The following is a 27,979-nucleotide window of genomic DNA, read 5'->3' as shown; positions in this document are numbered from 1 at the left end:
CACAGGTCTCAACAGCTGCATTACTTTGGAAGTGCTCACACAGGGGAAGAGACACGTACCGTAATGCCACGCCACCCTCTTGGAAACTGTGGAGCCATAAGCTGTAGCAGATGAGTCCATTTGGAGGAGCAGTTTGGCAGGTGACCAGTGGGCGATGATCTCACTTCTGGCTTCTGCTTGCAAACGGGGTACGGAAATAACACCTTTGATTTTTCCTTCTTCCTTTGTGTCACAACTATGGTAAAGAAAATCAGTTGGCACCAGTGATTTTGTCCTTTCAAAGGAGATATGCAGGATTAAACAGAAGTTCCATTTGCGGTGATCAAAACCAGATACAAGGATGGTGCAGAGAAACAGTCACAGATCAAATTCATTAACTTCTGAAGCCAACATTCAGCACAAATTAAAGACTTTGCAAGCAGGTTTAGGAGAAAGAGAAGCTTTTTGAAAACTGTTTGAATCCTGTTCTGCTATTTACTAGCTCTATGACTTTGGTCAAATGATTTAAACCCTCTGAGCTACCATTTCCTTATCCATGAAACAGGTAAACTCACACTGACCTCGCAGTTTATTGTGAGGACTGAGATACTTTCTTTAAAGCACCCAGCACTGTGCTTGATACATGAATAGTAAGTGCCTGATAAATGGTAGGAAAATCCAACTGGACATGCGCAGAGGCTTAAAATGTTGAGGGCTCGGCCGGGCGCAGTGGCTCACGCCTGTAATCCCAGCACTTTGGGAGGCCAAGGTGGGTGGATCACGAGGTCAGGAGATGGAGACCATCCTGGCCAATATGGTGAAACCCAGTCTACACTAAAAATACAAAAATTAGCTGGGTGTGGTGGCACACACTTGTAGTTCCAGCTCCTTGGGAGGCTGAGGCAGGAGAATCACTCGAACTCAGGAGGCAGAGCTTGCAGTGAGCCGAGATTGTGCCACTGCACTCCAGCCTGGTGACAGAGTGAGACTCCGTCTCAAAAAAAAAAAAAAAAAAAAATGGAAAATGTTAAGGGGTCTATCTGCCACTCTGATTGTAGACTGGGGTGAACATGGCTTGGTCAGGTATAAAGTAGAAGAGGAATAATGAAAAGAACCACCCAGGCCTGCAGTGCAGGTCAGATGACCCTCAGCCTTCCTTACCTTAGGTGGCCCATGAGGGTGACCTCAGTAATTTTCTTGTTCTGAATGTCCAGGGTGAGTCTGTAAGACTTTCTGCCCTCAGTAGATTCATCATTAACTCTGAGGATTGTTCCAAGGTCAACATCAAAATCCGGAATTTGGACTTCACTGGACAAGGTCATACTCTGCCGATTATATTTGAATGTCATGGTAGCCTCAGTCTGCTTCACACCTGGACAAGTGTATAAGAGAATCAAGAGATGTATGGTAGGAAGCTATGTTTTGGAAGGAAAGAGAGGAAAAGGCAGAGAAACTCCAAGGAATTAATGTACTTAAACAAAAACACAATTCAGGATTTTACTGAAAATTTTAAACTCAGTGGTATTCATGTATACAAGTCTTTATGGATCGCCTATTATGAGCCTATTATGTGCTGGACACTGCTCTTGGCACTGGGGAGTCCTTGCTTTCATGGGGCTTACCTTCTAGTGGGAGAGGTGTGCAGGCAATAAACAAGTAACTTGCTCATGTCAGATGGTAATGAATGTTATGAAGAAGAGTAAAACTGGATACAAGGATAAAAGAAAGGGATAGAAGAAGTGTTATTTCATACTTGGTGGTCAGAGAAGTTCTCTCTGATAAGGGCACATGTGGGCAGAGATCAGAATGAAGAGAGGTTGGAGCTATGCTGAGTTCTGGGAGGAGCACATTCCAGGCAGAGGGCCAGGAATACAAAGGCCCTGAAATGGGGAGCACTTAGCTTGTTTGTGGAACAGCAAAGGCTCACAGTCCTTCTGGGCCAGGAAGACACGACATCTGTATATTACTTTCCATCCAAGATGCCTTTCCTGGTTCCTTGCTGCCCTTGCCCTGGGCTCCGTCTGCCCGACTCCCCCTTTCTTTGTAACAAGATTCCCAGGCATCTTTCTGTCCATAGGCTCGTCCATTTTATATCCTTTGTAAAACAATGTTTACCAAACACTATTTCCCCAGCATGCCCTGCTCCCCCAGTGCTTTCTCTCATGGGATTTTCTTCCTAGTTTAATTTTGTGATATGCTATCCCTATATAAAAATTTTTCCAAAGTGAACACCTAATTTTGCCCCATTCCCTAAAACCTGCTCCTCCAGTAGCCCTTTCCATCTCCATAAATGGAAGCTCTGTTTTCCAGTTGCCCAGGTCAAAAACCTTAGGTTTGTCCTCATTCCCCTTTTCCTCTTACACTCAACATCCACTGTATCAGCAAATCTTGTCAGCCTAATCTTCAAAATATGGCCAGAATCCAACCCCTTCTCATATCTCCTCTGCCATTGCCCTAATCCAAAATAGCACTGATTCCTGCCTGGATTATTGTGATAACCTACATAGTAGTTTCTCTGCCCTTATCTCCCCATAGTCTTTTCTCAACGTAAACATAAATCAAATCATGAGGACTCCCCAGTGGCTTTCATTTAATTCATAGGAAGAAGCCGAAGTTCTTACCATGGCCTATGAGATCATCTTTCCTTCACCTCTCCATATCTCTCTGTCCTCATCTTCTACATCTTTTCTCCCTGGTCTTTCTGCTCCAGCCATACTGGCTTCCTTCCTTTCCTTGAAACATGGCAGCAATATGTCAGCCTCAGGGCCTTTGCACCTGCTGGTCCCTCTGCCTGTAACAGTCTTACCACACTGCTTCTCCCCTTATCTCTGTTAGGTCTCCTTATACTCACTTTACCAGGGAGACTTTCCCTTATTATTCCAAATGCACTGCTTTCCCTGCCCTTCTTCCTCCCTCTTACTCCTAGCCTTCCCTAGACCAGTCTATGCTCTGTTTTCCTCCCCAGTACTGATCTGACACTCCAAATATTAACTTGTTTGGTTGTTCACTGTAACTTCCACGAAGGCAGAGACTCCATTGTTCACTGTTCTAGCCCCAGGTCTTAAAATAGGCCTGCCACTTATTGGGTACTCAGTTAATATTTGTTAAATAGGTTAAATTACATGTGTTCTCCTCATGAATTCTGAACCTGAGACTGCGAGCAGAGATGAAGCAGCTGTGTTTTGAATACTCACCTTCTGCTTGAGTTACAAACTTCAGGGTGTCCACCAAGGCTCTGTCCTCTCTCTGGAGCTCATAGGTTGCACTGACAGAATACTGCTCAACTTCTCCTGTAGGCCTCAGTTCCAGCTCTAATCTGAAGATGTTACAATGAAGACAGTGCATAATGTTAGAGCTTTCAAGGATGGAGATAATGTCCCCAAAAAAATTCAGCCTCAAATGTAACAAAAATATGGTCCTTATTTTAACATTGTCTCTTGCCCTTAACTAAGATGATCTTTTTGATCCCTCAGTCCTACAAGAACCCAAGGCAAGGGCAGACACCAGGATTCCCAAGACTTTGGACCAGCAGAGCAGGAGTTGGCTGGTTGTTTCAGCAGAGCTGAGAACAAGCACTGGAACTTGGGGGCTGAAGACAGGGAGCCACCTAAGTATGGTGAAGGCTTCAAGCACATTGATGGGCTCCAGGAAGTTCATAACAATGGGTCTGGAGGCTCAGAAACATGGACACTGAATTAGGAGCAAATTGGGATCTGTGCTGTGATCCTGTCCTGTGTACAAGGAAGCAAAAGGCGACACCCAACATGTTGGCCAGAGGACCCTGCTTTAAATACCCAAAGATGGTGCAAACCCAGAAGGCTAGTGACAGGGGCTTACAACACAGAGCATTTTTTTCCTGTGCCATGCTAGGTGGCCATGATGTAGAAGGTGAGAAAATGCTGGGCCAGGCACTGAGCATCTCTAACCTGGTGTCCCCGGTCAGCGGATAGTAGGGGGCGGAGTCTGTGGAACTGGCGTTGGAGTAAGCGCTTGAGGTGCAGTAATTCAGGCCAGTAAAGAGTTGCTTGCAAACTGACAAGGACTGCCTATTCTCGATGAGAGGTGGGATCACCTCCGTTTTGGTGGTAGAGACCAAATGTAACGTGTTGCTGGTGAAGAACAAAAATACCTGAGTTATTGCTAAGTCATGAATCAAAATGAATATCACAAATTCTCAGGGTGTAAATACCCCCTTATCCTTGTCTTCCCTCAGTCCACACCTATCTCTAACTATTTGATTTACTGAGAAACAAATAATATTAGAAAGAACATCAACATGACAAGCCATGAGAGTGACTGTGGAGCTTCCGGCTGAGTTCTTTCCATCTGTTTCCTGTAATCCCCACAACAGTAGGCTTATGGTTCTCATTTTACAGAAGCAGAGGCTCAGAGATGTTAAATAGCTGATCACTGGGGCTGAATTTCAGTGTGCCCCTTCCTTCCTATGATGCAAGGCAAGAGAAACTGTCTCTTTCATATGAAATCGCCTACTCTCTACCTGCTTACTTCCACCTGCATTAAGCATACTCAAGTCTCCTCCCCTGTGCCCCTCGCCTATGCTTCTTTCTTTTCTTGCTTTCTCTTGTCTTCCTCACCATCAAGAGTTGTCTGCCTTTGCAGTCTCCACTTCCTCCCAACGTGCTGCACTAACTGTGCTCTGATTGCTCATTCCATCTTCTGAAAATGCTTTCATCAATGTCTCTAATGCCCTCCTTGCTCCTACATCCAATGGGCATATTTAGGTTTTATCTTCCTTGACCTCCCAGAAGCCTTCAGTAGAGTTGCACACTCATAACCAGACTAAGACCCTGGAGCCTCTCACATCTGAAGAGATGATGGCACCTTCCTTCCAAGTGTGTACTTAAAAACTTAGTACATGTAAGAAAGTTCAACCTTGGTCTGGTTTTTTCTAAGGATGCTTTCTTTGAAATAGCACATTTTCCTACAAGTATTGCTTCTCCAAGTTGGGGGTGCCATAAGACCAAGCTTTGCTGATGTGCTGGAGTCCTAATGCCAGCTTTTGCCTACCCATGGGGTGATCTCCCCTATGGCTGCTCTATGGCTTCTGTGACCTTTTGTGGCTTTGGTTCTCCTTCTTCTTCTCTGGTCACTTCTTCTAACTCATTGCTGGTTATTCCTCTTCTTCCTTTACATGTTTTCGTCTTCTCCATATTTCTGTCCTCATCTCTCATGTCTCACTCTACACCAGTTGCTGTTTAACCACAACAACCTCTGTATACTAATGATTCCCAAATCCATATGTGGAGCCCAAGCCACTTTACTGGGCTCAGATCCACAGGTCTATTTGCCACTAGATTTCTAAACTGGTTGTTTCATAGGACATCAAATGCAGCACATCCAAAACTGAATTTGTCACCTTCCTTGAAACAAGAAGCTCTCCCACTGTAGTTCTTATTTAAGTGAAGGGTGCCTCCTTCCTCTTTTCTTCTTTCTTTTTCCCTGTCCCATACCCAATTAATCACCCAGTACTTATGATTCTGCCTCCTTAGAAAGTTCTAGAATCTGCTTACTCCTTTCTATACCTGGCTTTCCTCCATTGCAGGCCATTATCAGCTCTTAGCCACACAGGATCATAAGAGATGCCCAATGGTCTCTTCGTGTCCAGCTGTGCCTCCTTCCCACCCATTTTCCACACTAGAGTCAGAGTATTTCTTCTAAAACATCACCCCTATCTTATTTCTGCTCCCCTCTTCAACTCCTGTGCCTTCAAAAGAGTCCAAACTCCTTAGGATGGCTTCCATGGTTGGGGATGCTCTCTCCCCTGCCTACCTCTCCCCGTCATCTCTCACTTACGTTCCCTGAGCACCTTACCATTCTGCACTTCTTCCAGTTCCTTGAACCATATGCCTTTACCTTTAGGCCATTACCTGCTTTTCCTTTTGCCTGGAACACTCACTCCTTTCTCCTTTGCCTAAATGACTCTGACACAGTCCTCAGTTATCAGGTCAAGTACACTTACTTCAGAATGCATTCCTTGACTAGCACAGGCTACATGATATAAAATTTCATGGTATTCTAATACTTTCTATAACTTAGCCCTTACTCTATGATTATTGCTTGCTTTATTGTGTGTCTCCCTTATAAAATGTAAGCATTCAAAGGTCAGGGACCTTGTATGTCTCACTCAACATATGTGGCACATATTAAGCAATTAGATATACTATATTTGGCTTCTGTGAGACAGGGTCTTGCTCTGTCACCCAAGCTGGAGTGCAGTGGTGCAAGCATGGTTCACTGAAGGCTTGAACTCCTGGGCTCAATCGATCCTCCCATCTCAGTTTTCTGAGTAGCTGGAACTACAGGCATGCGCCACCATGTCTAGTTAATTTTGTTATTTTTTTTTTTGTAGAGATGAGGTTTTGCCATGTTGCCCAGGCTGCTCTCTGAACACCTGGGCTCAAGCGATCCATCCACCTGGGGCTCCCAAAGTGCTGGGATTACAGACATGAACCACCGGGCTGGCCAATTAAGTATTGTTTTTGAATGAACATATGAATGTGTCTAAAATATGAAAACTAAGGTAAATCAATGGTTGAGGGTGCCACTTAAAATGAAACTCTCCATAAGAGTCTGTATCCCATTATCGCGAGGTTAGGAGTTTCATGCTTTACCTACTGAGCTAGCTACCTCAAATCAATATGTTCTTAGGTATTTTTTGGGGTGAAAAACAATTCATTTTCCAAAGAAGATCTCTCCAGAGCTACTGTTTCTTCATTCTCAAAACAAATAGATAACAAAAAATCACAACTTAATAAAAACTAGTTAAGCAGTAGGTCTTAATAAGTCTTGATAACAAAAAATCACAACTTAATAAAAACTAATTAAGCAGTAGGTCTTAATAAGTCTTGATAACAAAAAATCACAACTTAATAAAAACTAATTAAGCAGTAGGTCTTAATAAGTCTCAAAGCAGAAAGATAAAGGACAATTTAGTAAAATGTGGAAAGTAGAAGAAAGGTAATTATGTAGTTATGTAGTAAGTCTAGAATAGAATTAAAATAGGTAACCCAGAATCTTTCCTCTCTATTTCTCTCTCACTTCCTCAGGACCTGAATAATCTCAATCAACTGTTTAGCCTGGCAAAATCCTGCAGATACATTCTCTGTTCTCTCTTTCAAACTGGCTAGGCAGACTTGGCTAAAAGAATTACCTGCCACTTAACAGCTTGACTGGTCTCTTTGGGGAAGGAATGATAAACTTCAGCTGCCCAGCTTTTAGGGCAACACGAGCCTCCAGGCCTGACTCGTGGAATAAGTTGGTGTTCATCTGGACCCCGCTCCTAGCGAAGTCTGGAATGATGATGCCCATATTTGTCACAAACTCCACAGACACGGAGGGTTTTGCCACCAGTTCAGCCTGCATCTATAAGTCAGAAAACAACCTATTCAGATTCATTAAATACTTCAGTCCCCTGTCAGTCAGATCAACCACCTTTCTCACCTCCGGGCAAACACTTCCTGGATAACACACCTTTGGAAACATTACTGGGATTTGTTTGGAAGAAGGAAAGCAAGTTCTCATTTCTCTACAGTTGGACTACACTACCCAGAACTAGAAAGTACCTGAGTTAACATTAGGCAAAATCAGTTTAAAAAGATGATAGGAATACTCATTTATTGAGAGAACTGAGTTCTTGTCTTGTGGCTGTACCACTACTGGAGCTGGTGAGGTGGTGCATTCTGGTGGAAGCTTAAAGTTTTTCATAAAAAATAATAAGATGATTACAATGATGATGCATTTTGTCTTGAACTGAAAACACATTTTAAAATGTGTTTTAACAAGAAACCCACCCTGGAAGAAAATAATAACCTGAGAAATCAAAAGGCAAACAGAATCTTACATTGGCTACTTCCAGTTTCACTCCAGCCTTGATTCCAGGAGCGGTGACTCCAGATGAAGATATTTGCAACTGTAATCCAGCTCCAGTGGGGAGTTCAAAGGCATTCTCTATGAAGATGTAGTGAAGAAAAAAGTCGTTCTTTGAGCCCTTCCTGATGACCTCTCCAATCTATAGACCCAACAGGGGAGAGCAAATAAAAGTAAGTCTTTTTAAAGTCAGTTTTGTTAAATGCAACCTTCCATACATTGGAGAGTAATTCCTCTTTATCTAGAAAGGAAGGACTAGCATATTTTGATGAGCTGAATAGTTTGATAAATAAAGATCAAACTGATATTTTTACCATTTTCAGTGAATCAGAATAGAAGAAAATTCACGAGATAGATATCATGTCATTTTCAACTGGATTCAGAAGGCTCTTAAGAATATTGCTGGGCCTCAGAGCTTTATGGACTTTAAGTATCATATATGCCATGGCTTAATTCTGGTGTTCTGGAGTCTGACTGTAAGTGAAGGTGTACTTGAAATATATTATATTATGATAAAATCATTTTTAAAAATATCAGTTTGCATTGGGTTTTATTTTTTAAATAATATTTCCATAAAATAGCTTGAGACCTGTTTTCTTAAAGTCAACATTTTTTTATCAAGCCATAGGAATACATTTATATATTTCCTTTTATTAATAAATTAATAATAAAAATTATAGCATATTTAGATAGTGAATTATAGTTTGCCAAATACTTTTTTTAATAATCATTATATCATTTCAATATTAAAAGGACCTTCAGGCCGGGTGCAGTGGCTCATGCCTGTTAGCCCAGCACTTTGGGAGGCCCAGGCTGGCGGATCACTTGAGGTCAGGAGTGTGAAACCAGCCTGGCCTACATGGTGAAACTTTGTCTCTACTAAAAGTACACAGATTAGCCGGGCATGCTGGCGCGTGTCTGTAGTCCCAGCTACTTGGGAGGCTGAGGGAGGAGAATTGCTTGAACCCGGGAGGCAGAGTTGCAGTGAGCCGAGACTGCACCACTGCACTCCAGCCTGGGAGCAAGACTCCATCTCAAAAAATTAAAAAAATAAAAATAAAAATAAAAGGACCTTCAGCAAAGGTAGAGGAAGGTATACCGAACGTTGTTTTCCAGATGAATAAATTAATGCTCTTAAAAATATAGCTAACATTATGAATAGCTTAATTTCTAAATGTTAACAGCTCCTTGTGATCCAAGAGTCATCTCAGTGAAATTCAAGGCAAACCTGCATCTTTGAAGAAAGTACAAGCATCTTTTCTGTCTTGTGCAGTTGTGATCATAAGGGCATCTGGGCGATCTAAAAAAACCAATGTCTGGTCTCATGGCTGACTTACCATCTGAGGGATCCCCTGCAGAGTGCGGGCACCCGTCAGGAGCAGTTTTCCAAGGAGCTGGAGGTCATGGAGCCTGGCAAAGCCAAGCTCCTCTCCCAAGATGCGGAGGTAGGCTCTGGCTTCCGGGACTTCTTTGGATTTCAAATCTTCAATCAGCTTCTGAACAGTGAACATCATTCCATTTACCATGTCCTGAGAGTTTAGTAATAAAATGGCCAGTGAGATGTCAGCAATGTCAAACACCTTTTAGTTCCCAATGTGGGACCTGTCTGCTGCAGCCAGGATGGGCCTAAAAAAATGCTTCAGGTGAGGAACAGGGAGACACTGAAGTCCAGGCTAATTTCTCTAAACAGAGATGAAAGAACTAAGGTCTTGTCAGGGATAGTGGCACTCTTAAAGCTATTCTTAATTTAAAAATCTGTAGACATAGTAAGATGTGGTGGGTTGAGGGGAGGGGTCCTTGCTCTCCAGTATGCCAGGATCCTCAAGATTAGAAGATCCTCTGTCTCCCACCCATTCCCTGCTTAGCCTTCTCTTCTTTGACCAGTGAAGACTACAAAGTGTTTCTTAAGAAAATGTAGCTGCTATGTAAATTTACCAAAAGTTTGAAAAACACTTGATCCTAGACAAGTTCTTCTTAGAGAGAAGAAGAATCTCAGAGATGGATGCCCAGGCATTGGGGGGAAAAAATGTGAAATTGACAGACTCAAAGCAGATCAAAGACCCTTGGCCTCAAGTGGGGGTCAGGAAATCAGAAGATGGAACTGGTGCTCAACAGTGAGCTTGGAGGGGTAAATTACTGCCTTGCTCTGCAAACTTGAATGTGCATACAAGTCACATGAGGTCTTGCTAAAATACAGCTTCTGATTCAGTAGATTGTGGGTGAAGCCTGAGAACCTACATTTCTGACCAGACCACACATTGGGTAGCAAAAAATTCAAGAATAAGCTCCAGATCATACAGCCTATTTTGCTCCTTTAATAGGGGCTCATTACTAGCTTCAAAGTGGAATTTTGGTCTCATTTGCTAGTGCACTGATGGCAGTGAGCGCCAAAGAAAGCAGTTAATAATAATGAAAATATTAATTTAAAACTCGCAATAGTGTCTGCTTATTGAACAATCAATGCCAGCATCAGGCACTGCACTTGGAATTTAAGATGCCTTATTTCATTGTCTTTAAATAACCTTGTGAGGTTTGGACTATTATTAGTAGTCTGGGATGCAGACAGAAACAGATACACATAATATCAACCAACTTCCCCAAGTGCACACAATTTCAAGACAGGGAAGTTAGAATTAAATCCATGCCCAGAGTTCATAGTTTTTTTTAAGACAGAGTCTCACGCTGTCGCCCGGGCTGGAGTGTAACAGTGTAATCTCAGCTCACTGCAACCTCTACCTCCTGGGTTCAAGCAATTCTCCTGCCTCAGCCTCCCGAGTAACTGGGATTACAGGCGCCCACTACCATGCCCGGCTAGTTTTTTGTATTTTTAGTAGAGATGGGGTTTTACTATGTTGGCCAGGCTGGTCTCAAATTCCTGACCCCGTGATCCACCCACCTCAGCCTCCCAAAGTGCTGGGATTACAGGTGTGAGCCACCACGCCCAGCCCAGAGTTCATACTCTTAATTGTTATCCTAGAGTATTTCTCAGGATAGAAGTCTTCTTTCTGGGCACACTGAATTTCAGGAGACCTTTAACTGCTGAAGATACTGGCCCTTATCCCAGCAGGTCTGGTTGATAAAAACCATAGTTATCACTTCAGTTAGATAATATTTTGATGACTTCCTTGCTTAGAAAAGAATTGTTTTTGCATTGAGACCCAAAGCTTTCCTTAAGAAGATACTTGACAAATACACACCTGCTCACGTTTATCCTCTTTGGTATAGCCAAAGTGGTCCACTAAGACCTTAGAGACACCATCAGGAACTTGACCATTAACCCAGTACAAAGCTTTGTTGACACTGTCTGGGAAAAATCCTTGCTTCCCAAAAAGAGCTTCCAATGTTGGCTCAAAGCCTTTTCCTTCCAAGCCAATCTGAGAAACAAAATCAGATAAGAAAATGGCATCAGCTTTCTTTGTTGTATGCCAGCCTAGTAGTTCCCCCTCTTGATGTCCATTTATCTAAACAAGTATTTGAATACCACAGGCCAGGAGCTGATCTTAGCACTTCACAGGAGCTGCTTTATTAAAATCTCACTAGAATCTTGACCTTATTACTTGCTTTTTTCTAGAAGAGGCAGCTAAGGTTCAGAGAGGACAAGCAATTCAACCAAGGGTTCAGAGTTGGGAGTGAATTTGAGATTTGAAGCAGATCTGACTAGGCAGCACATATGCTTCCTTGGCTTGGGACTTAAAGACGAGACATCTGCATTTCAATTTTTTTTTTTTATTTTTATACAGAGTCTCGTTCTGTCGCCCAGGCTAGAGTGCAGTGGTGCCATCTCTGCTCACTGCAAGCTCTGCCTTCTGGGTTCACGCCGTTCTCCTGCCTCAGCCTCCCGAGTAGCTGGGACTACAGGTGCCTGCCACCTCGCCCGGCTAATTTTTTTTGTATTTTTTTAGTAGAGACGGGTTTCACTGTGTTAGCCAGGATGGTCTCGATCTCCTGACCTCATGATCTACCCGCCTCGGCCTCCCAAAGTGCTGGAATTACAGGAATGAGCCACCTCACCCGGCCTGCATTTCTATTAATGTTAAGAAGTCATGCTTCAGGTGACCCCCAGCGGGGAGAGAGGAAGGCAGGGATCAAGGAGGGAAAGAAGAAAGCCTCAGAGTCATGGTAGGAAGTGCCTGGTGGTTCTTGTTTTCCTCTGGCTAGCTTCTGGCTCCCAGGGACTCTCTGTTTATGATGCTGTACAAAATGGGCTAGAGAACCTCGAACTCTTCACACTTACCTCGAAGAGGTCAGCTGAAGCAAATCCAAAGGCAGTAAGGGTCGTTTTCAGCATGGTTTCTTTAGGAAGGTAGTTATTTGGATCAAATATAAGATTCCCTTCAATTTTGGCTGAGGCTGGGTCAAGTGATGGAAGAGAAACAGATTTGGAGAGTCGATAGTTCCGAGAGAATTTTCTGAAGTCCATGACAGTTGGAAGTTGAGATTCTTTCAGAGCTTCTTTCACTAACTTTTTCAGACTAGATAAGAAGAAGTATAGTTTGAGCTGACACACCATGTTATTATCCTTTGACTCTTGCAGCCCAAGTAAATATGGATTTCCAATCACTACCAAAATGTCTGGATTTCATTTACCCTAAGGCTTTGGGTCTAGGTCTGCTACACATTTGCACAAGTGTTTGTGTCAGAAGCAAGGGCAGACAGTGGCTATGCCAAAACCTAGCGTTGGAATTCCAGCTTAGGGCCCTCAGTGGTACGTGGGGAAAAATTGCTCTTACTTACTCTTGGATATCCAATTCTTCGGAGTTCAAGATGTTGGCAATATGGGAAGCCACAAAGTTCTTCACTTGCTCATTCTGTTCCCGTGGTAGAAGTTGGACAATTTTGTTAATATCTGCCTGTGAAGGACTCCTCATCAGCATGAGATAGGCAGCCAGTCGCTTATCTCCTGGAGAAGCATCATCAAGGAAAGTCTGAAGAAGCACCTCCTGGTCCTGCAGTCAAAAGAGGAGATGGTTATCACTGTCCTGTGGTCAGAACACAGAACGTGCCTGGCAAACACTGGCATTGTCTGCTAGCTCTTTCTTAAGCACAGGTCTAATTTCTCTGTAATCACTCTTCAAATGCTGGTATTGAATCTTCTTGCCAGTGTTTCCTAGAGCACTATCAAGTAAGGGTTCCCAGAAGATGCCTGTGGAATGCCTGTTGAATTCAATTCCATTAAAACAGATAAATCATGGCCAAGTTATGATTTGTTTCACTAAGTGAAAATAAAGTTGTTTTAACCTAAGTTATTTTAATGTGAGGGTAAAGATGAGAAGGGGTAGTAAGAGTTTGGGGCTAATAAATAAGGTAGTTTCCAAAGCTCTGGAGCCATTGCCACCTAAGAGGGGGCCAAGTTGACTATCCTAGCCTAAGGTTATTGGGGGAAAATTAAGCATGTTTTTCCATGATGAGAGGGATAGTCAATCTGGTAGGTGGGTGGTAGGTAGCAAAAACATCTCACATTCTGCATGTTGACATAGCAGCAAGGTCAGGTATTTCTCTCATGTCACATACTGCTAGGCAGTCAAGTCAATAGGCTTGTTGAAATTTGCAATTAGAAAACAGTAGAGGCCAGGTGCAGTGGCTCACGCCTGTAATCCCAGCACTTTGGGAGGCTGAGGCGGGTGGATCACCTGAGGTCAGGAGTTCAAGACCAGCCTGGTCAACATGGCAAAACCCCGTCTCTACTAAAAAAATACAAAAATTAGCTGGGTGTGGTGGTGTGTGCCTGTAATCCCAGTTACTCAGGAGGCTGAGGCAGGGAGAATTGCTTGAACCCAGGAAGCGGAAGTTGCAGTGAGCCGAGATCGTGCCATTGCACTCCACCCTTGTAAATAGAGTGAGACTCCATCTCAAAAGATGGAAGGAAGGAAGGAAGGGAGGGAGGGAGGGAGGGAACAGCAGAATAAAGTCAGTAGATGAAATTTAGAGTCTCATTTCCCCAGTACCTTCCAAATCCTTGTTAATGAACTTTCACTTTCAGACCTCTTCTTGTGGACTTTACCTCGTCTTTAGGCTCCATTTTCCTCAGGGCCTGGATGGCAGCTTTCTGAATCATCAGTGATGGCTTTGTACTTTGGACACATTTCAGGATTGAAGACTTGAGTTCTGGAGTTAACTGCTCCATGGTTTGGCCCATATTTCCAATGACCTGCATTGAAGAAAAGAAACAAGAACCCATCAGGGTGCAGGAGAGGGAAGTAAAAGGTATCTAGGAAAAGCGCTTCTGAAATGATCTATGTCGTGTAAAAGACTGAGATTACCCGCAGAATCAAATAGGTGTAATCTTCATCCCCAGTGCAGTCATCTTGAATCTGTTCCATCAGGTAATTAGCAATGTCTAGCAGCTCCTGGGTCCCTGTAGGGTTTGTCTTATGATAGCTACAGAATAAGAGCAGAGAGTCAAGACTTGGTAACCCCAGTTAGGTTTGTCTTAAAATCCAAACTTGTGAATGAGAAAAAATAATTATGAAATTCATATGGAATCCAAAAAGAGCCTGAGTAGCTGAAGCAATCTTAAGCAAAAAGAACAAAGCTGGAGGCATCACATTACCTGACTTCAAATTATGCTACAAGGCTATAGTAATCTAAACAGCATGATACTGGCATAAAAATAGACACATAGATCAATGGAACAGAATAGTGAACCCAGAAATAAAGCCACATAGTTACAGTCAATGGATCTTTGACAAAATTGACAAAAACATACACTCGAGAAAGGACACCCTTTTCAATAAGTGGTGCTGGGAAAGTTGGATTGCTATATGCAGAAGAATAAAACTGGACTACTATCTGTCACCGTATACAAAAATCAACTCAAGATAGATCAAAGACTTAAATGTAAGACCTGAAACTATAAAAATACAAGAAGAAAACCTAGGGAAAACTTCTCTGGACATTGACCTAGACAAAGAATTTGATGACTAAGACCTCAAAGGCAAAGACAACAAAAACAAAAAATAGACAAACAGAACTTAATTAAAGCAAAAAGCTTCTGCACAGTGAAACAAATAATCAACAGGGTGAGCAGCCTGCAGAATGGGAGAAAATATTTGCAAACTATTCATCCAGTGGGGTACTAATATCCAGAATGTACAAGGAATTCAAACAACTCAACAAAAAGTCCCCCAAATAATCTCATTAAAAAGTAGACAAAGGACATGAATAGACATCATTTTTTCAAAAGAAGACACACAAATGGCAATAGGCATATGAAAAAATGCATAACATTACTAATCATTAGAGAAAAGTAAATTGAAACCACAATGAGATAACATGTTACAACAGTCAGGAGGGCCATTATTCAAAAGACAAAAAATAACAGATGTTGGTGAGGATACAGAGAAAAGGAAACAGTTAACCACTGTTGATGGTATTGTAAATAAGTACAACCTCTACGGAAAACAATACAGAGATTTCTCAAAGAACTAAAATTAGAACTACCAATGAATCCAACAATCCCACTACTGGGTGCATACCCAAAGGAAAAGAAATCATTATATCCAAAGGATACCTGCACCCATATGTTTATCGCAGCACTATTCACAATAGCAAAGGCATGGAATCAACCTAAGTGTCCGTCAGTGGATGATTGGATTAAAAATGTGGAATGTATAGGCAATAAAATACTATTCAGCCATAAAAAGAATAAAATAATGTCATTTGCAGTAACATGGATGGAACTGAAAGTCATTGTCTTAAGTAAAACAGGACAGTCACAGACAAATATTGCATGTTGTCACTTTATAAGTGGGAGCTAAATAATGTACACACAAGGACATAGAGTGTGGAATGATAAGACAATTGAGACTCAGGTATGGAAGTGGAGGGAGATGGATGGTGAGAAATTACTTAGTGGGTACACTATATGTTATCTGGGTGATGGATATCCTGAAAGCCCTGACTTAACTACTGCATAATCTATTCATGTAACAAAATTACACTTGTTCCACATAAATTTATATAAAAATGTAAAAAAGAAAGAGCAAAAAAATTTCATCAAAAGAAAAAACTGCCAGCCTGAGCAACATGTTGAAACCCTGTATCTACAAAAAATACAAAAATTAGCCAGGGCATAGTAGCATGCGCCTGTGGTCCCAGCTACTCAGGAGGCTGAGGTGGGAGGATCACTTGAGCCCAGGAATTTGAGGCTGCAGTAAGCCGTGACTGCACCATTGCACTCCAGCCTGGCTGACACAGTGAAACCATGTCAAAAAAAAAAATTAAGAGGAAAAAACTGCTAACTAATATTGAACTGAAGTTAATAATATGCATGCTGAAGTACTTAGGGGAAAGTGTGTTAATGTTTGTAATTTACTTTGAAATGCTTCAGAAAATAAGATGAATTAATGGATGGATGTATATGTGATAAAGCAAATATAATAACACTTAAATGGTAGGAGATAGCTGGTTTTCCAGGGGTTTTCCCTCTGAAATTCTGTCAACTTTGCTATGTTCAAAAACTTTTATAATATAATGTAGAGAAAATATTTTTAAACATTCAGTTTGTGTTTGCTGATTTCTTATTTCAAGTCATTACTCCAAAAATGATCAGGAATAAACACAAGAGTAAGGAGCAGAGTTTGAAAGTGGAAGGAGGAGTTCAACTTTAATACAGAGACGCACAGAAGTGCAAGATGTTCCTCTGCTCCTAGGAGGATAAATACAGTGTGGAAACTCACTTGTTGACCGCGTGGCTCAGCGCATACAAGGTGGCTCGGCTGCGCTGCTCCCTCGCCATGTTGAAGATCTCTCGCAGCTGCTGTGCTGAGGGCTCGGGGATCAGGGCCACCAGGTAGGTGACCACATCTATCAGAAGGGGGTTGGCATGCACACGTTTCAGCCACTGGAGGATGTGAGTGGAGCACTGGGGCTGTCCACACTGAACCAAGGCTTGCAAAGTGATGGGACTGAGAAGAAAGACATGGGTAAAGTTATACAGACCACCTTCAGGGCACATAAAATATTGCTCATGGTGTGTCCTCTGCCAGGAGAGCCCTTAATCACCTCATTCACTATTCAAATCTAACTATCTTTCAAAACCCAACTTGGAGCTCAGAGCCATGATGCTTTCCTTAGGAACATTACCCACAGGAGAAGCCCCATCGAGGAAAGTCCCAAGAGGGGACTGTGGATCTGTAGCGACAAGAAGACTGTTATCACAGCCCTTTGGCCAGCTCACAGAATATGCCTGGCCAACATTAGCTGGGTCTCATTCCTGGCCTCAGTCCCTTCTCTCACCTTCATAGCGCTTAAAGCCAGTGCCTTGAAGGGTAGAGAAATCATATAATATTTTTTGTCTGAGTTCTCTCTCCACCAGCCTATAAGCTTCTGGAGAGCACCTGCAATAGAACTAGGAATTAAAAGATACCCATCAAAATGTGGGAACTATTCTCCTCCTATTTTAACACACAAATACTTAGCTGCCTTGAACACTGTGTGCGTGTGTGTGTGTTTCATGGAACTCTTAGCACGTCAGCTGATAGTTCTCTATCCAGCAATCATGAATTGATTGACTAATTGATTAACTGGATTGATATCCAAATGGTCCCTGAGATTCTCCATTTGGCCAAGGTTTGAAAGTTCAGTCAGTTACCATCAGTTTTATAAAAAGTTGAGCTGTAACCATTAAATACCTGGACACCTCGATCAGCTGTGGCAAGAGAGATGTGACTGCTTCATCACTGAGGCCTCTCAGCTCAGTAACCAGCTTATGGAAGAGATTAGCTCTCTGGATATTTTGCTCAGAGATGGTTAGTTTTTTCAATTCCTGCAGAGTCTTCAAAACAGCTTCGGCCTGCTTTGGAGGTGATGTGGATTTGGTGCTCTCAAATGCGAGACCCACCTTCTTAGTACCTGGAAGATGGAAAGTGTCAAAGGAACTCTAGCTTACTTCTTCATCTCAACCATATCTTTGTCTACTGGAAGCTGGAAATTGTGGAGTATCAGCACAGGGGAAAAGGGAAGAAAACTATCATGTATTCAATGACTGCTAGATCTGGCTCTGCCATAGGTGATTGACTTAATTGTTTTCACCGACTCATCATCCTATCCCTGTGGGTTGGCATTATTGTTCAATTTAAAGATAAATTCAGCCCTGCTTCAGAGACCCACAGAGTTTTTGGGCAATGTAAACTGTCATCCCCGGATCTCAGCTCTGAGTCCCAGAGATGAGACAGAGATGAGACCCAGAGATGAGGAACTGCGACCCAGAAATGAGCAACTTACTTTTGAAGAGTTCTTAGGGTCTAAGAGGTAGAGCTGAAGTGGAATTCAGACTTGTCTGAGTCTATCATCAGGTTACCTTTCGCTTGAAATAATTGGTGAGGAGGTGCTGCTGTTGACATGGTTACAACTGGGACCAGGCACATTGATGCTCATCACCATTTCTTCTAATTGGGTCTAGCAGCAGCTTGTGGGGAGGGGAGACACTTTTGTATCCTCTCCACCACCTACTATGACCTATGCCAGGAAGAGAGGTAAAAGTCCTCATGGAAGTGTGGTGTAATGAGAAGAGTCCTGGCTTAGATTACAACCTGGGCACTTATTTGCCCCCTCTAATATTCTACGGCCTTGTCTACATCAAACTCTAAGCCTCTCTGTGTCACTTTCCCCCCTGTAGAATAGGTATAAAATCACCTCTCTACCACCTGACGTCACTGGTTGCTGTGAACAAAAAGGACAATGAGGTAATGTACAAGAAGGAATTTGGACAGATATAAATACAATACAATGCTGGGTAAGGGTTGGACTCAAGATTGCTAGAGTTCCTTCTACCTCTAAAGACTGACTCCTGAGGTTACTATCTGGGCCGGACTCTGAAGGTTCTCTCCCACTTGGTCCACCTCATCCGGGACAGCTCTGGGTCTTATCACAGGATAGGTGATATCAGTGCTACCAAATATGTCATGTTAAACTTAGGATTCCAGTTTTCTATTTACAAACGCCTAGGTAGCTTTGGGAACTTCTTTTTCTTTATGCCATTGCAACTTGACATTCTGAGATGAGTTTGCTTTCTCATAGAGGTAGCCAGAACACCAGTGTCCATATCACTTGTTAGTCAGCAGACATTTAACAGGGCCCAGCAAGTGGCTAAGCCATGATTGGCACATCTTAGGTAAATTTTCCAGCAACTGTGTGGACAGAAATTCTTACCTTCACCAAAGAAGCGGCTGTTGATCTTTGGTGTGTCTTCAAGTTTCAAAGTCTGTGTCACTTGTACTCCCATCCCATACATATTCCTGGTAACCAAGGAAGCACATCATGTCATGGATGGCCAGAACATACTATTCTTTCCATGTTGAAGGTTTCCCCTGTTTCTGCATCTACCCAAGTCCTGCCCATCTTTCAAAGCATGGGTAAATCCAGCCATTGTTGGCCCTGAATGAATAACATCCACCTCTTCTTGGTCACGCTAGTCATCCTCCCATCAAAAGGACATGTGTGCCTTATACTCTCCACTAGTCTGGAGTGGCCAGACATAGGAACTAGTGCAATGTCTCGAAATTCTTTCGTATCTTCCACAGCACAGAACCAAGAATATGGCAGTTACTCAATAAATATTCACTGATTGTCACTTTTCAAAGTGGATTTGGATATATAGGTTTCCAGTCAATATCCCAAATCTTCCATGAAACCTTTTCGAACCAGGGTACCCTGCAGTGATCCCCAGGTTTTCTGGATCTACACCCCTTAAAGATTGGGTCTTAGATATCTTTTGTTGGTCTTGGGTTGTTTTGCATGCCTAGGACTTTTCTGCCAAATGGCCTGTTAGCTTAAAAAGGGGGACAGGGAGGGGTTGCATTTTATCCTTCTCCATACCTCCCTCCCAGGCACAGGTTTGCCTGGAACAGAGCACTTGAGAAGTGTTCAGTTCACACTGACCCATTAAATGACAAATCAGTAGTGCATCAGGTGACCTACTTATAGGAGAAAGGCAGGAACAGGTGCTGCTCCTTGCAGATGGCTTCTGCCACATGCTTCCTCTTGGCGTCCAGGGTGTACTGACAGGACTGGCTACTGCTGATCAGAGTTGACAAGGGGTGGGTCTGTGAATGAGATTGGAGACAAGCATTTTGATCAGTCCCTGTGTCTTCTGTCAAAAGCATTTACCTTCAAGGTAGAAGGGAGGAGGGGTCCTGTACCACTAGATAAACTCAGAGAAAGAAGATAGCTGGGTACTTGACATTTAGACCAGGGGGTGCAACATGTCGGCATCCCCAAAGCTGAGTCAAGCTATAGACTCCTCTTTTTCCACCCCCACTGGACAAAGTCTAAACTTTGTATCCTCCACATGCCCATCCCACCACATAGCCCCTCACACACCTGCTCAGTCAGTTTTCTTTGCCCAAAAGCCCATTCTTACATGTCTGTTTCATTTACACATTCTTTGCATTTTTCGGATTCTTGCTCCACATCTTCCATGAAACGTTGCCCACTGAGCTACATGAATAATACTTTCTCCTTCCTGGTCAGGCCCAGGATTTCTTGTCTGCACTGTTCAGCGTATCACCTTATTGAGTATACAATGTATGCTTTATTGACCTGGCTCCTGCATTAGACTGGAAGCATCCTGAGGGGAAGGTCCATGGTTCATCTGCCACTGTCCCTTCCTTGGTGCTGCCCAGAGTGGGGTTGAGCACACAGCAGATCCTCAGAAAAGACCCCTAAGCCAGTGCATTATCCTCTTCTGACTGTGGCACTCATGGTCATCAGACTCCCTGTTTTCAATCCCAAGGACAATGACCAGGAACAGGGCCCGGCATGACAGTGATTGCTCAAGTTCATGTTCACTGAGACAGCCTGGGGCTCATATCAGGGAAGATGTTGCAGGGGTCAGGCAGGCTCAGGTAATATGGTGCTCCATGGCCCCACTTAACAGAGAGGAGAGTGTGCTCCAGGCCGGAGGCAGAGGGGTCGTGTTTGGTCAGGGTGGTACTGGGGGTGGGAGGACAAGAAGCTGGAGCATTCTTAAGTCACTGCACTTCATGGGATGAAGGAGAGGGGGAGAACACAGGTCTTGGGACTTCTTCAAAGTCCAGAGGCTTGGAGCTGGCACAAGGAGTCCTTGTGCAGGAAGGAACAGTAGGTGGTTTTGCTGCCCTACATCCATCCCCAGAGCCTTCTCAGAGATGAGCAGTCATTACTCTCAAGTGATGAGAGTAGAGGCGGTTTAGTGCCAGTGACAGAAGGACAGGAGGAAAGACAGAGCTCTGGGCTGGGAGGGAGGAGCCTGACTCAAGTCTTGGCTCAACTGATCCCAGGCCATGAAGCCTGGGCAGACCTTCCCATGCCTGCTCAGGGTCCTATCTGTACTCTGTATAAAAAACAGGCTGGGCAGGCTGTCCTCAAAGGTGCCCACTAGCTTGAAAATTTTGGAATGTTATTAATAAGAGGATGCTCCTTGGTGTGCATGACAGTGCTGACATGGGACTTACCATGCCTTTGATGAGAGCAAGTGGGCTGACGCCTGTACGGATGGGCTTGAAGCGATCACACTGCCCCAGGTCTCTTTCAGTGGATATTTCTGTTGCCACATTGCCCTTCCTTGTCTTGACGGTAAAGTGAGTGGAGCAGTTTCCATACACGGTATCCTATGGGGGCAGAAGATGCAACCACATATATTCAACGTGGGCAACATCCTTGGGTACTTGGGAGGGACGGGGTGGGGATTGTGAAAGAAAAGGCAGAAGGAATCTAGCTTTGGGAGGGACTTTCTTTTTCCTCCTATGCAGTGTGGTCTTGCTAGTGCCTGGCCAGCCCAAGTTGGGAGAGAGGAAACCAGTTAAGGGTGGGTCTGCAGAAAGGCTCTGCAGGATGCATCGCTGTCTTCTCCCAGTATGGTGTCATAGAGAAATTAGAGCAAGATAAGGGCACAAAAGTGCTCATGGGACTGAGGTGAAATGAATTCTGTCTCACATTGAAACCTGAAATTCGTAAAAGAGACTGGCAACAGATCCCGTTATTTTTGGTTTTAAATACACACAGGATTTACTGTGTTATACCATAACCCATCAAACACAGGTGAACAGCATTAAACAAAAGTGGGGGTGGGGTGGCCAGGACGCCTCAATAACTGTTTTAAAATTAGACCCAACCTGATCAGCCTGCTTGGAATGATCTGTGAGCGAGCCCAAGGGACAGGAGGAATCTCGGGCACCAGTATGTCACGCCAGTCCATGGCTTCCTGTGTAACTAGCCATGGAGCTGACTCAGCAATCTGCTTTGTATATGGTAGGACTGGCCTCTAACACATGAAGATGAGTTTCAAGGGCCACTGCTATCAGCTCTCTAAATCCTCACCAGAAACAACACTTGCTTGGTTTCTTCTGTCTCTGGGGGAACCAGGAGGGCAGAAATGATGCCCCTCTTGATGTTCAGGATGTGTGTAGGTTCATCTTTCTCCGGGTAAAGGAAAACTTGCTTCCCTTCTGGAATGACCAGCTTGAGCTCATACCTGTCCCAGAGAGAGGATGGTCATGGGAATGTCCTTCTCCATTACAACTTGCTGGAAGTAAGCTGGGTGGCACTGAAGTTGCTTTTCTCATAGTTTTTAAACCAATTGTTCTTGTGACATCATTTCTTTGTAAATATAGAATATAGCTACACATAGACATACATTTTCAAACAAGCATGCACATATACATATATTTTTGTGATTCTTTTTCTTTTTTTGAAATGGAGTCTCACTCTGTTACTCGGGCTAGAGTGCAATGGCACAACCTCAGCTCACTGCAACCTCCACCTCCTGGGATCAAGTGATTCTCCTGACTCAGCCTCTGGAGTAGCTAGGACTACAGGCATTTGCCATCACACCCAGCTAATTTTTGTATTTTTAGTAGACACAGGTTTCACCCTGTTGGCCAGGCTGGTCTCGAACTCCTGACCTCAGGTGATCTGCCCGCCTCGGCCTCCCAAAGTCCTGGGACTACAGGCATGAGCCACCAGGTCCAGCCATGTTTTAACGTTTTTTGCTTGGCTCATCCAGCCCTGCTCTGTTCTCCACCCATATCAGTCTCTTTGCCCATCCTCCCCTTATGGACACCCAAGTGGTTGTTCCATTTGTTTCTGCGCTCTCACACAATCCTCTGTAAACATGGGTGAGTGCAAACAGAGTCATACAAAGATTTTGTCATTGTTTGTTTTATACAAGTGGCATTGTATTGTGCATACTTTTATCTTGTTTTTCTCACTTAATTATACTTCACAAAAACCCTTCTGAGTCACTTGGTATAGCTCTAACAGATTTTTTAAAAGCTGCATGCAGAACATTCCATTCCATGGCTATATAGAATTTATTCACACATTGCCCCATTTGATGGCATTTGCCTTCTCTCTTTCTGGATTTTTTTTAAACCACGCAAACAATACCAAAACAAACATCCTTATGCCTATCTCCACACATTACTGCTTTTATTTTCATGGGCTAGAGTCCCAGAGACTAAAATATCTGTGTCAAAGGGTATTAAGTATTCTAAATTAGAGTAGATATTGCCTGATGGCTCTAATTTCCACCAGCAGCTCAGGACAGCACACTTTTCCTCACTGGCCTGCCAGCAACAGGTGCTATTGCTGTTTTCCAGTTTTGCAGTCTGATGGGTATAAGTGGATAAATATCTTGTTGTTACATTAATTTGTATTTCTTGACTACCAGTGAATTGGAGCTTCTTTCCATACACTTGTTGGACAGTCACTCTTTTGTATGGTGTCAGGCCATGGCTGAAGCCCATGCTGACTTTGGTCTCAGGGACTTCCCATTGGGTACTCTCTGAGTTTCTGAGGACCTGACTGCAGCCACTCTGGTTACATCAGGAGGAAAAGGTGACAGACTCATCTCCCACAGCCTACACCCTCTCCGAAAGTTCCCGACACGAAGAAACAATAAATGTTTGAGATGATGGGTATGCTAATTGCTCTGATCTGATCACCATACATTACATGTATCAAAACATCAATATATTCTCAATAAATATGTATAATTATTATATGTCAATTTTTTAAAAAAGACAGTTAAAGTCATGAAAATGCAAACCTGGAAAGCCCTCCTTGTCAAGAACAGGAGTCTCTTCTGTATTTGGAGAAGACCAAGGACCAAAAAATAACCACTCCTTCCTCCTGCCACCATACCTCTCTCCCTCATAGACAGTTAAGTCTTGGAGAAAATAAAGCATATGAAGGAAAGAAGCCTCACAGCCTATTTTGGCGAGAAAGGACTGGCATCTGAATCTAACGTTTAGTAAAACTGAAAAACGGGCAAGGATGGTGATATGGTTTGGCTCTGGGTCCCCGCCCAAATCTCATCTTGTAGCTCTCATAATTCCCACGTGTGTGGGAGGGACCTGGTGGGAGGTGATTGAATCACGGGGCAGGTCTTTCCCGTGCTGCTCTCGTGATTGCAAATGGGTCTCAGGAGATGTGGTGGTTTTAAAAACAGGAGTTTCTGCGCACAAGCTCTCTTTGCCAGCCGTCATCTACGTAAGATGTGACTTGCTCTCCCTCACCTTCCACCATGATTGTGAGACCTCCCCAGCCACATGGAACGGTGAGTCCAAAAAACCTTTCTTTTGTAAATTGCCCAGTCTCAGGTATGTCTTTATCAGCAGCATGGAAACAGACTAATACAGACGGAGTTTTCTGATGCTACCAAGTTAACAACTCTATCCTGCCTGTATTCACACACACCTGAGACCCTACAAACTGTGACTGAGGATGAGGCAGGGGTGATGTCGAAAATATTTACAATGGGTATGACACGGGCCCTGATCAGTCAGCAGAGATGCAGCTGCAGCGGCCGATCCATGTGCAGTGGCTGAATGCCAGCCTAGGAGGGGGAGCCACTGAAGCCTTGGTGCTCCTCTGCCCTGCGCTGAACAGACCCTGCCCCGCCAGGTGCGCGCCACAGCAGCCAGCGCCTCTGGGACCCCGCACCGAAGACCACCAAGCACTGGTCTTATTTAGTTCTTTAAGAATTCACTTGTTTAAACACAGCATCTCAGTTTTATAATCTCAAGAAGTTTAAAGCATGAGATTTTTAGAAACACATTAAAATGATAATTAAAGGAACCTAACTAGGGAAGGGCAAATAATGCTTGTCTCTTTTTGATGATTGTGAAAACACAGCAATTCCCTGATCCACGATGAATATGGAATACAAATACTTAGAGTCACATCCGTGCCTGGTGTAAATACACAAGTTCATACCTCAGCGGACGGACACACACATATGTGTGTGCTCATGTACAACACGCCTTACCTGGACATGGCTGCAGCAAACTCCTCGGAGTTCTTGGTTTTCTTCAGCAAGGCTCTGCCCTCAGGGTTGAAGCCATACACCTCTTTCAGGGTGCACTGGCTGGTCTTCAGGATGAAGCTGCAGAGCTGGGGAACCTCCAGCTCAACCTGAGAATACAGGGTAGCATAGCATTGAGGTTGTCTATCAAGAATGAGAGACGGCCCCTGAAGCCCAGGGCTTAGTCTCTAATCAGAGCACCAAAGGGAATTCTGCTGGGAACACCACTGCCTGCTCCTCAACACCACGTGCCTTATCAACATGCCTCCTGGGTGCTCCGTGCACCAACCTAGACTTAGTCCTATTGCTGGCCTTTTCCCCCTCCCGGGGTAACACATTTCTTAAGTTTGCCTCTGTGCACAGGAAGGAGGATGTCCTTTTATTGGTTCTAAAGTTACTCACTTCAATTATAAAGAGCTGTGGTTAAATAGAAGCACTGCAGACTAGGAGTGAGAGTGAAGGAGAAAAACAGAAAGCAGGAAGAGGGCCATCCTCAGTTTCTACAGCAAATGTCCCCTTAATGTCACGCAAAAAAACTGGTTTATATCTATTAGGGCCTATTTAGAGCTTCGCGTATAGCTGGAGTTTCAGCGGATCCCTACTTATTATCCAGCACTATTCAAATAACTTTAAAGAAATGTTGTATATGTGTGCTGTTCAATAGGGGAGCCAGTAGCCAGGGTGCCTGTTGAGCAGTTGAAATGCAGCTAATGTGACAACGAATATGAATTTTTACTTTCATTCCATTTAAATAGTCCAATGTGGCTCATGTCTACCATATTGGACAGCACAGACAAGAGCTACAGCATTCTCTAAAAAAGGTGACTGCTCAGCTTGACCTCTCTTCCCCACCCAAACCCCAACAGCAGCCTATAGATCTGCTCCAGATGTACGTGACATGAGTACAACCAGTCTCAATAATAAGCAAAGTTTTATTTTAGAACAAACTGTATGTTTATATTTTTTTCTTCTTTCTATTCGTTTTTCAGCAACAGATTCTGTTGGACTTAGATATAAAAACTGCATTTCACAGTGCGATTCTGAGATGCCTGCCTCCCTTAGCTCACCCACTGGGCTTCTCTCACGCTGAAATCTACAGACCCACACTGCTGCTAATCTAGATCACGTAGTCCTATTGCATCTGGGAAGTTAACGGGAAAATACATCTGGCTTGCGAAATTTGGCGGGGGCAGACAACATCTCAGCAATGTGGCTGACTTACAAACAGAGGCAAAGTCCCAATGCTTTGATCAGATTACAACAGTTGTGGGATGCTCTGCGTTTGCTCAGTACACAACCTCCGGGAAGGTCACGTGTTTGGCACCCGCTGGAACAGGACTGGGGGAAAGCTGTGGGCTCTGGGTCCCTCCCGCCTGCATCCTCCATACCTTGCAGTTGATCCTGGTGGCGCTTCTTGAATCAGCAGTCCCAGGGACTCCACTGGAACTCTCAGCCTCATAGTTGTATGTGTACTTCCGGAGGTGCTTGAATCGGGTCGTATCTCCTAACGTGGGGAGAAATACATCAGCCACATAGGAGAAATAGCTCTCCCACGGACAGCCAGTTCTGGGCAGAGAGGGCCAGTGGCATAGATAATTAAAATGTAATTAAACTCAAATTAGTTTTTAATTGACTTTATATTATACTTAATTTTCCTTTATAGATTTGACTTCTCCATTATGTTTCTGCTGAGGCTAATGTTTAAATTAGCTGGCATGTCTTGACTATGTCGTCTGAGGCACAGGGAAGGGAGTGACAAGTGTCAAGTAATGGGGCTCAGAAAATCTGCATGAGACACCCTCTGGTAAATTAAGAGATGACAACATGACGCAAATAGTACTCTCTCTAAAGCGTTTTTAGCTTGAAAACGCCTTAATTCCGTGACTCTGAGACTACCAAATACTTGAGGCAAAGTTCATTAAGCATTAAGCGTAACTAACTTAAGAAACTCCTAGAAAGGAGTTTCTGGAGGTTTCCACTGTAGTTGAGAGGAATTTTCTGAACAATTGAAGAAAAAGAACATCTGGGTCCTGAGCCCAGCTGCAGTGATGGCAGATGTCCACCAGATGGCAGCGCTGCCCCATCAGACGTCCGCCCCGCGGCTCCAGCACACAGGGTCCCCTTGGAGGCCAGCTCCTTTGACCCCCAGGGGTCAGGTAAATAGGAAGGGGATGGAGGTCCGATTTCTGCACAAAGGTTAAAGTCAGTATTTCCTCACCCTCACATGCTTCGAATCAATGACTAGTCACTGATAAACAGGACAGTGATGTTTCTTCAAAGTGTGCGCAGGCCAGCGGAGTGTCAGTGCTTTCCCTCCCCCGCCCCCAGGCTGAACTCTTGGGACAGAACAGAAGGGCAGGTAGAGGAGAGTTGGCATCCCTTGCGTGTGGGCAGAGGCTCAAGAAACTTGCTTCCTGGGGTCAGAGCAGGGCACACCACGAGGCCATCTTAGCCCCTTAGAGTGGGGGGACCTCAGGGACCCGGGTGTAGGAGGGTGCATGGGGCTGGGCGCCCTTCCACGCCCCATGCGCAGATGCCTTACTTGGACAGACCGGGCTGACATTTTCCAGCATTTCCTTTTCTGTAAGACAGGAGAAAGAAATCTGTGAGCTTCCCACGTCTTCCCAGCGGGTGCTAGGGCCCGACAGGGGGACCACAGGCACAGGTTTCACCCTTCAGGAGGGAGGCAGGCTCCAGAGACCCCCTCCTCAGCCCCTCCATCCCATGCCCCCCATCCTGAGTCTGCAGGGGCCGCCAGCTGGTCCAGTCCCCCGCCTCGCCCTGGACCCTGTGGCTGCCCTCCCTCTGGCCTAGGCCCTGGCTGCCCCA

General features: G+C 44.1%; 1 protein-coding gene across 1 annotated transcript in view; it reads right to left on the bottom strand.

The window, feature by feature from the left end:
- APOB (apolipoprotein B) overlaps positions 1-27,734 on the bottom strand; it is a 41,641-nt gene extending 13,907 nt beyond the window's left edge. The window contains exons 1-21 of the mRNA XM_011971397.1: positions 27,693-27,734; positions 26,539-26,654; positions 25,115-25,260; positions 22,165-22,318; positions 21,300-21,455; positions 19,786-19,910; positions 19,018-19,103; positions 17,499-17,718; positions 16,545-16,772; positions 14,127-14,244; positions 13,868-14,014; positions 12,601-12,812; positions 12,101-12,338; positions 11,064-11,240; positions 9,204-9,395; positions 7,841-8,008; positions 7,151-7,362; positions 3,906-4,088; positions 3,174-3,295; positions 1,141-1,351; positions 60-235 (exon numbers count right to left, since the gene is read on the bottom strand). Of these exons, the coding sequence (XP_011826787.1) occupies positions 60-235; positions 1,141-1,351; positions 3,174-3,295; positions 3,906-4,088; positions 7,151-7,362; positions 7,841-8,008; positions 9,204-9,395; positions 11,064-11,240; positions 12,101-12,338; positions 12,601-12,812; positions 13,868-14,014; positions 14,127-14,244; positions 16,545-16,772; positions 17,499-17,718; positions 19,018-19,103; positions 19,786-19,910; positions 21,300-21,455; positions 22,165-22,318; positions 25,115-25,260; positions 26,539-26,654; positions 27,693-27,723 (3,418 nt within the window). The 5' untranslated portion in view covers positions 27,724-27,734. The remainder of the gene's footprint in view (positions 1-59; positions 236-1,140; positions 1,352-3,173; positions 3,296-3,905; positions 4,089-7,150; positions 7,363-7,840; positions 8,009-9,203; positions 9,396-11,063; positions 11,241-12,100; positions 12,339-12,600; positions 12,813-13,867; positions 14,015-14,126; positions 14,245-16,544; positions 16,773-17,498; positions 17,719-19,017; positions 19,104-19,785; positions 19,911-21,299; positions 21,456-22,164; positions 22,319-25,114; positions 25,261-26,538; positions 26,655-27,692) is intronic.
- Between the last annotated feature and the right edge of the window lie 245 nt (positions 27,735-27,979).

Source organism: Mandrillus leucophaeus, unplaced genomic scaffold, assembly GCF_000951045.1.
Source record: "Mandrillus leucophaeus isolate KB7577 unplaced genomic scaffold, Mleu.le_1.0 Scaffold122, whole genome shotgun sequence".
Taxonomy (NCBI): Eukaryota; Metazoa; Chordata; class Mammalia; order Primates; family Cercopithecidae; genus Mandrillus; species Mandrillus leucophaeus.
The sequence above is the reverse complement of the archived record's forward strand: the minus strand, read 5'-3'. Positions and strand labels throughout refer to the sequence as shown.